Source organism: Salmo trutta, chromosome 34, assembly GCF_901001165.1.
Source record: "Salmo trutta chromosome 34, fSalTru1.1, whole genome shotgun sequence".
Lineage (NCBI taxonomy): Eukaryota > Metazoa > Chordata > Actinopteri > Salmoniformes > Salmonidae > Salmo > Salmo trutta.
In genome coordinates, this window is record NC_042990.1 from 36,483,514 (window position 1) to 36,492,202 (window position 8,689).

Genomic DNA, 8,689 nt, shown 5'->3' on the forward strand with positions numbered 1-8,689 from the left:
CAGATAATCTAACTTTTGTGTAAATGTTAGACACCTTAATAAGTAGGTGAACAACGGGTGATCAAAAAAAGTCCAGACCAGAAGTGGCCAACCTTGCTCCATGATCTACTGGGTGAGCAGACTTCTATTCCAGCCCAGAAATAATACACATTATTATCACCTCATTAGGTTTGATACGTTGAATCAGTTGTGTTAGTGCTGATCTGAAACAGAAGTCTGCACACCCAACATACCTCCAGGAGAAGGATTGGTCTGCACACCCAACATACCTCCAGGAGAAGGATTGGTCTGCACACCCAACATACCTCCAGGAGAAGGATTGTCCTGCACACCCAACATACCTCCAGGAGAAGGATTGGCCTGCACACCCAACATACCTCCAGGAGAAGGATTGGTCTGCACACCCAACATACCTCCAGGAGAAGGATTGGCCTGCACACCCAACATACCTCCAGGAGAAGGATTGGTCTGCACACCCAACATAACTCCAGGAGAAGGATTGGTCTGCACACCCAACATACCTCCAGGAGAAGGATTGGTCTGCACACCCAACATACCTCCAGGAGAAGGATTGGTCTGCACACCCAACATACCTCCAGGAGAAGGATTGGTCTGCACACCCAACATACCTCCAGGAGAAGGATTGGTCTGCACACCCAACATACCTCCAGGAGAAGGATTGGTCTGCACACCCAACATACCTCCAGGAGAAGGATTGGTCTGCACACCCAACATACCTCCAGGAGAAGGATTGGCCTGCACACCCAACCAACCTCCAGGAGAAGGATTGGTCTGCACACCCAACATACCTCCAGGAGAAGGATTGGCCTGCACACCCAACATACCTCCAGGTGAAGGATTGGCCTGCACACCCAACATACCTCCAGGAGAAGGATTGGCCTGCTACAGTTGTAATAAGTTTGCAGCCTAAATTGTGTATGACTTTTAACTGTATTGTTGTAAACAACAATTGCTAACATAAGTACATCCAAGAATGTGCCAGCAGTCTCTTGGGACATTCACTGGGACCTCTTCATCTGCAGACAGGTTTTTCACAGTTACCCATATCTGAGGACAGACATCACAAAGAAACAGGCATCATCATATTACAACTAGACAGCCCTGGCTAATATCTCTCTGTCTGTCTTCATACTTTTCCCCTCTAGGAACTAAAACTGGAGAATATTTTCATAATGTCCTCAGACAACCTGCCCTATCTAACTAGTACACCTACTCCCTTTTCTGACAGCTGTATAAAACCCTTTCACCCTCTTCAATTGCTGTTATCTACAAATGTATTTGGTGCATGAGTTTTTAATTTACAATGATAAATAGGCCTACATCAAGATAACAAGCTAATATGAAGTCAACCAGCTGATGATATTTCACTTAGCTATAGTATGTAAAGTTGGCAAGCTATTTAGCCGACACACAGTGGCCTGGTGTAGCTAGCCAGCTAGCTAATATATATTTTTTAAACATTTTCTAAATGTATTTACTTACTTACTTGAATAGGTTCACGCCTACACCCACGCCCACACAGCGGCCAATATTTTGGAGCGAAGAGAAGAGTTGTCAAGCGGAGGCGCCACTTCTATTCGGAACGTCCGGTTACCGATATGAGGGACTGACACAGATCATCTTTCCCCTGGTATTCTGTCTGCTTTCGAAGGACTTTGTATTTACATAAAGTTCTGGATAGGCTGTTCTGCACACAAGGATGGAATCCATTGAAAAGGACAGTGTGGTCAGATATCCAAGTGAAAGTTTGCGTTGTCATCCCTTTGAGATGGAGACTCGACTGACTGAAGAATTTCTACTCTATAACGGAGCAACCTTTTGGATTTAGTCTGCAGCAGCTATTACGCGGCGCTGGAAACCTGCACCCGACTTGGCGTGGACAGAGGTCTTCTACGCTGCTGCCCTGAGAATAACAAAGCGCTCAGAAGCGCTTCTTGAACTGAATCAATCATTTCGGCACTCATGTGAACAGTTGTCAATGTTACCTCCCCACAGGCAGTCCATGTTCTGGTAATCACGGACTGCAGATAGGCGATAATGGACAACGGATTGATAGTGCCATCGGACATCCGATGATATAGCCATACATAGGCTAGGTGAGCATATCTCTTCTGTTTGCATTGTTTGTTTGTTTGCCTTTTGGAAAAAATATGACCTGTTTGGGTTTTAAAATTGTATTTATTTCTCATTGATAATTATTTAAAAATGGTATTATGGCAAATGGATTTTCATTGATTGTGTAGTTGTATTTTTGTCAGAGAGCTTGTTTTTATCAGCTTTTTAAAAAATCTTGTTGAAGTGCGCACTGACACATTGTAGCCTGCCCTAGAATATCATTGTGCATGGAAATCGACTATTTATTTCCTTAGCGCACTGCAGTAGGCTACAACAATGTGTTGAATTGATTCAACAATTATAGCTGCGCGGATATTCTATTTGGGTCAGTCTGGTGACTTTTGTGGAGACTGGCGCATGAGGAACGGTCCTCACACTAGGGAATTGTCTGGACTAGCTCTGGTCCTGGGCGTCCAGGCTGTTCGTAGAGGATAGTAGAAGAACGCGCACTAACGCCCTGGACCAGAGATACAGTGCCTTCAGAAAGTATTCAAACCCCTTTACTTTTTAAACATTTTGCTGTCTGAATTTAACATTTTTGTCACTTGTTTTTATCACCTACACCCCATAATGTCAAAGTGAATTGTTTTTCGAAATGTTTACAAATTAATGTCTTGCGTCAATAAGTATTCAACTCCTTTGTTATGGCTTAAATAAATTCAGGAGTAAAAATGTGCTTAACAAGTCACATAATACGATGCATGGACTCACTGTGTGTGCAATAATAGTGTTCAACATGATTTTTGAATGAGTACCTCATTCATCTCTGTACCCCACAAATGTTATATCTATTTTTTCTATTTAACCTTACTTTAACTAGAAAAGTCAGTTAAGAACAAATTCTTATTTACAATGACGGCCTACTATTTATTACCATATCTTAGTGCTAGCTTGTCAGACTTTTTGTTGTTGTTAAGTGTCATATTCTTCCTTGGACATATGAACAGATTTTAATAACATTTCATGTTGCTAAAATGCTGTCAGACCATAACCCGGGTGACACTGGGCCAATTGTGCGTCGCCCTATGGGACTCCCAATCACGGCCAGTTGTGATACAGCCTGGAATCGAACCAGGGTCTGTAGTGATGTCTCTGAGATGCAGTGCCTTAGACCACTGCACCACTCAGGAGCCATACAATTATCTGTACAGTCCCTCAGCCAAGCAGTGAATTCCAAACCACAGGGAGGGAGGTTTTCCAATGCCTCTCAAAGAAACCGCTCAGGGAATTCACCATGAGGCCAGTGGCGACTATAAAGTGAAACTGACAGCGTTTTAGCAACATGAAATGTTATTAAAATCTGTTCATATGTCCAAGGAAGAATATGACACTTAACAACAACAAAAAAGTCTGACAAGCTAGCACTAAGATATGGTAATGTTTGGGAATGATGTACAGTACGGCATTTTTTTAAATTGAATAGACACTGCAGTAAATAATACCAAAAAAACAGCTGTCTCATCCAGGACCAGAGTCTATGCAGACCGGTGCGCCATAGCCAATCATAGCTACAGTAGGTCTTTATGCAAATAAGCCATTTGCCACACAGGCCTGCCATCATTCACTTTGAACTGGCAGTATCAACAGCGCAACTTTAGATCATTAGAATTAACGCATTTGCCAAAAAGACACAAAAATGCACCTGAATGGATTTCTGCAAATATGTAAATACCATGGGAGTCCTCTTACATTTGGGAACTTAACAGTCCTATTGATCAAACAACCGTGAAAAGGTAGGCTATCGCTCCCTATGTTATGCACATCAACAACAGCAAGATCAACAACTAATGCCAGAGTGAGAAAAGCTCAAATCTAACAACAAAACATTAGACAAACCCTCTTAAACTTTTTCAGCTAGTTGGCCATCAGAATTGCTCTGATAAATGATGGGGTATAGTAGCCTGCTTGTCCTTCTGTAGCCTGCCTGTCAATGCATGCTTTTCCCAACCCACCCAACTGAATGGGAACTTGACAACTGAATGGGAACTTGCCTGTCTGCCCTCCCATTTGATTGATGCCAAATACATTTGATTGACAACTAAGGGTGCGTTCGTAAATTGCCTCGTGCCCGAGGAGTAGGGATGATGCTCACAACAGCAGTCAAGCACCCAAGCTAACTGGCTAAAGTTGGCTAGCTTGTCATCTACTTCAGGACACAAATGAGAGAGCACCTCCCTCTGACCGTTTTACTCTCCCCAGCAGAGCTGGTTAGGCTGTTTACACGTTATCTACTTGACTGTTTTACTCTCCCCAGCAGAGCTGGTTAGGCTGTTTACACGTTATCCAGAGCGTTAGTGACTAACAATTACATTTTTTTTGCCATCGTTTACTTACACCGGTCATAGTCAGCGGATCTTGCACGTTTGTAAATTTATCAGTTATTCTACACTCTCTGGCACACTCAGATGAGAGTGATTTGACAGCTGTATTGGTCCATTAATGCAGGACCAAGAAAGGCCCAGTGCACTACTCTAAAATATTTGTATATACGTATTTTTTTACTATGATTTTTCAGGGTTTGCAGCAGCACCCTCAGCACCCCTCCTTCCCGCGGCTATGATGAGGGGAAAAAGTTGGTCCCTCACCAACTCCTCCAATGACATGACATCCTCCCAGCAGCTAGCTAGTAGCTAGCTAGGTAGCTAGCTAACGTTAGGCTCCGTGTTTTTAGCTTGCTAAATAAATAACTACATAAATAGGTACGCAAGCCTATTAGCTACGTTATGACTGACTTGTGGTCATTGCCCTTGCTAGTTTGATTGTATTGACATACCCAGCCTTAGTTACATTCGTCTGCTTTTGTCCAGAATATTGAGTCATTGAAACTGAAATATTGCATCCCGAATGGGCAAACAATGTACCAGAGCAGCTGTGATTTATACAACCTTATAGCAATATTTTTTGGACTACCAAGATATGTATTTGTGAATTTTATTAATCATGCTGCATCCGTCTATTCTGCCAACATGAAATTGAGTCAAATAGAATCTATTTTTAAAACCGCTTCTAACCATGTGTATGTGACCAATAACATTTGATTTGATGATTTTGATTTGATAAAGTTGGTTTTGTAGCATAAACTGCAAATGTTATATTTTTGACTGATATTATGGTTGTCTGTTGGTTTCATATCTTCAAAGTAGTTAAAATTCTCTCAATTCCACTTTAAAACAGTCAGAGTTTAATGGCTGTGATAGGAGAAAACTGAGAATGGATCAACAACGTTGCAGTTACTCCACAATTCAAATCCAACACAACTCATCACTGAGTACAACTCTTCATATTTTAAAGCATGGTGGTGGCTGCATCATGTTATGGGTATGCTTGTCATCGGCAAGGACAATCTTAGGAGGAACACCTGGTTCAGACACTGGTAGATAAATTCACCTTTCAGCAGAACAATAACCTAAAACACAATACCACATATACACTGGAGTTGCTTACCAAGATGACTTTGAATGTTTCTGAGTGGCTAAGTTACAGTTTTGACTTAAATCGTCTTGAAAATCTATGGCAAGACTTGAAAATGGCTGTCTAGGGATGAGCCACAACCAACTTGACAGAGCATGAAGGATTTAAAAAATAATAATGTGCAAATATTTTACAATCCAGGTATGAAAGCTCTTAGATACTTACCCAGAAATACTCAAACCTGTAATCGCTTCCAAAAGTGATTCTAACATGTATTGACATAGGGGTGAGAATACTTGTAAATGACATATTTCTGTATTTTATTTTCACTTTATCATTATGGGGTATTGTGTGTGTATATGGGTGAGAGAAAAAAATCTATGTAATCCATTTTGAATTCAGGCTGTAACACAACAAAATGTGTAATAAGTCAAGGAGTATGAAAACATTCTGAAGGCGCTGTATGTATTGATATGCTTGTGCAAATAGCAGTCTGGTGGGACGCAGGTGCACAGCGTTGCTTGACAGGACATTAGCGAATGTAAATGTTTGAGAGAAAAATATACAAATGTATTATTTTCAAAGTTTAAGTAGGCTATTTGCTTTTTTATTCACAACATCATAAATGTTTGCTGTTCTTGTGTTGCAGATAATGGCAATGTCATCATGGGCATTTGACTAGTGTCAGCATCAACTGGGAAACGTTTGTCTCTAAATTCAACTAAACTTAAAGAGTTAAACAGGAGAGAACTGTGCCTCCATCTCAGCCCTGTCCAAATCCGACCTCACATAGCCAGTATAATAGATCGCTGAATCACCATGGGTGCAGTACTGTCACTGTCTCCTGCATCCAGGAAGAACAGCTACTACGACACGCGCCCCGGTTCGCTCAACCACTACCCGAGCCTGAGCAGCCGATCGCTCAACACTCAGAAAGACCACACCGGCGGCCTGAAACGAGGCCAGTCAATCTTCCTCCCGGCGCTCACCTGGAAACGCCTGGTTGCCACCACCAAGAAACGAGGGGGTTCTAAGAAATGTTCCGGGGCTCCTGGGTTGCTCGGAGACCCCCTCAACAACAACAACATTTACCAGAAGGACCCGGTGTTGCATCTCAACCAGGAGAATGTCAAGAAGTCTCTATCCTGTGCCAACCTCTCCAGCTACAACAGGCCAGCGGGACTAGGCCTGGGGATAGGCTTTGGCCAGGGGCACTGCGGCTATGAGATGGGCATTAAGCCCCAGCAACTACCCTCTGTCAAAAAAGTGCCCTATCAAGGAACTGGCGCTTCGTCCCCCAAGCGCGTCATCATCCAGGCGTCCACTAGTGAACTCCTCCGCTGCTTGGGTGAGTTCCTGTGTGGCCGCTGCTATCGGCTGAAACACCTCTCACCGGCGGACCCAGTGCTGTGGGTGCGGGCGGTGGACCGGTCTCTACTCCTCCAGGGCTGGCAGGATCAGGCCTTCGTGACGCCAGCCAATGTCGTGTTTGTCTACATGCTGTGTCGAAATGTGGTGGATGGGGACCTGGTGTCGTCGGAACACGAGCTTCAGGCCACTCTGCTCACCTGCCTCTACCTGTCCTACTCCTACATGGGCAATGAGATCTCCTACCCACTGAAGCCTTTCCTGGTGGAGGCTGGCAAAGAGGCGTTTTGGGACCGATGCCTTGCCATCATCGACGCCACCAGCACCAAGATGCTACGCATCAACGCCGATCCCCACTTCTTCACCCACGTGTTTGCCGAGCTTAAGAGTGAGGGGGGCTGCGGCCCACAGGACTACAGCCGAGTGCTGGACCGGTGAGAGGAGGGGTAGAGGGGTACAACCCCCCCCAATCTCCATCCCCATCCCCCCCCTTCTCCTATCTGCCAAACATTTCCCCCTCCTGTCCCCTACATCCAAGCATGTAACACAGGGGGGAAGGAACCTACTGGCCTATCATGGCTGTGGTCTGTATGGTCACTGACACGGTTGGATCATTCCATCAGCTGCTTGTCATGCCCCCCCCCCCCCCATTATCTTATGGCAGGGGTATTCAAATCTTACCTTATGAGGTCCGGAGCCTGCTGGTTTTCTGTTCTACCTGATAATTAATTGTACCCACCTGGTGTCCCAGCTGTAAACCAGTCCCTAATTAGAGAGGCTTCGAGGTCCAGAGTTGAGTTGCAAGGTGTTATGGTATATCACAAGACCCTACTTTATCCTCCTATCAGCCATCCATATTACAACAGGGGGGGGGGGACCGCTCCCCCTAAGACACAATTAGAATTCGACGTGTCGTCAATGGGGTTGGTGTCTTATGTTGTGTTTTCAACACAAGCCCTTCTATGTTACGGAAGATTCACCTGATTTTACTTGAATGACCTTTTAGCTCGCCTGTCCTTGGTGACCCCACTCTCACCTCTTGAGTCTCAGTGAGCTGGAGGAACAGAAATAGAAATCCTCTCCTGTCCCCCCTCTCACCACTCCCCTCTCCCCTCTCCCTCTCTCCCCCCTCCCCTGTCCCCCCTCTCACTCCTCCCCTCTCTCCCCCCTCTCCTCCCTCTCCTCTCCCCCCTACAGCCAAGACTCCCTATCTGAATGTGATCGTTACATCTGTTTACATGGGTCAGTTTTTAGTGTCAGATCTAGAAGAAAATGCATCATCACAACCGCATGCAGAGTCAGGGGTCAGAGGTTATACAAAGTGATTGGTTGGGTCATTAACAACCCAAGGGAATGGCATTTTATCAACAGCGTTGTTACCTAGAAGATCATGGGCATCATTACTTATAAATAGATGACTTTGATAGAACTCAACAGACTCAAATATTTCCTAAATAGTGCACTATTTTTGACCGGAGTCCATAGGTCAAAAGTAGGGCACTACATAAGGATTACGGTTTCATTTGGAATGCCTGAAGGGTGCAGGGCCATTTGTCTCTAACTCTCCAGCTATCATTTCATCTAAGGGGTCTCCTGGTGGAAGCAAAGTATGCCCTTATTTTGCGTGTGTGTGTGTGTGTGTGTGTGTGTGTGTTGTGCAGTGGGCGTCACTGAGGGTCATCAGCTGTTTAACCCCGTCAGTCCTTTGTTCCCTGGCTGTGCCTGTCATCAGGGCACCTGCCCGCTGCAGCTGTGGTATTAACGAGATTACCTT

At 44.5% G+C, this 8,689-nt stretch overlaps 1 protein-coding gene across 1 annotated transcript; it reads left to right on the forward strand.

The window, feature by feature from the left end:
- Window positions 1–1,595: 1,595 nt before the first annotated feature.
- LOC115174098 (cyclin-dependent kinase 5 activator 1-like) lies at window positions 1,596–8,290 on the forward strand. Its single transcript, XM_029732772.1, has 2 exons — window positions 1,596–2,117; window positions 6,197–8,290. Exon 2 carries the CDS (start codon window positions 6,367–6,369, stop codon window positions 7,351–7,353), a length of 987 nt encoding a protein of 328 aa, XP_029588632.1. The 5' UTR covers window positions 1,596–2,117; window positions 6,197–6,366; the 3' UTR covers window positions 7,354–8,290.
- Window positions 8,291–8,689: the final 399 nt, after the last annotated feature.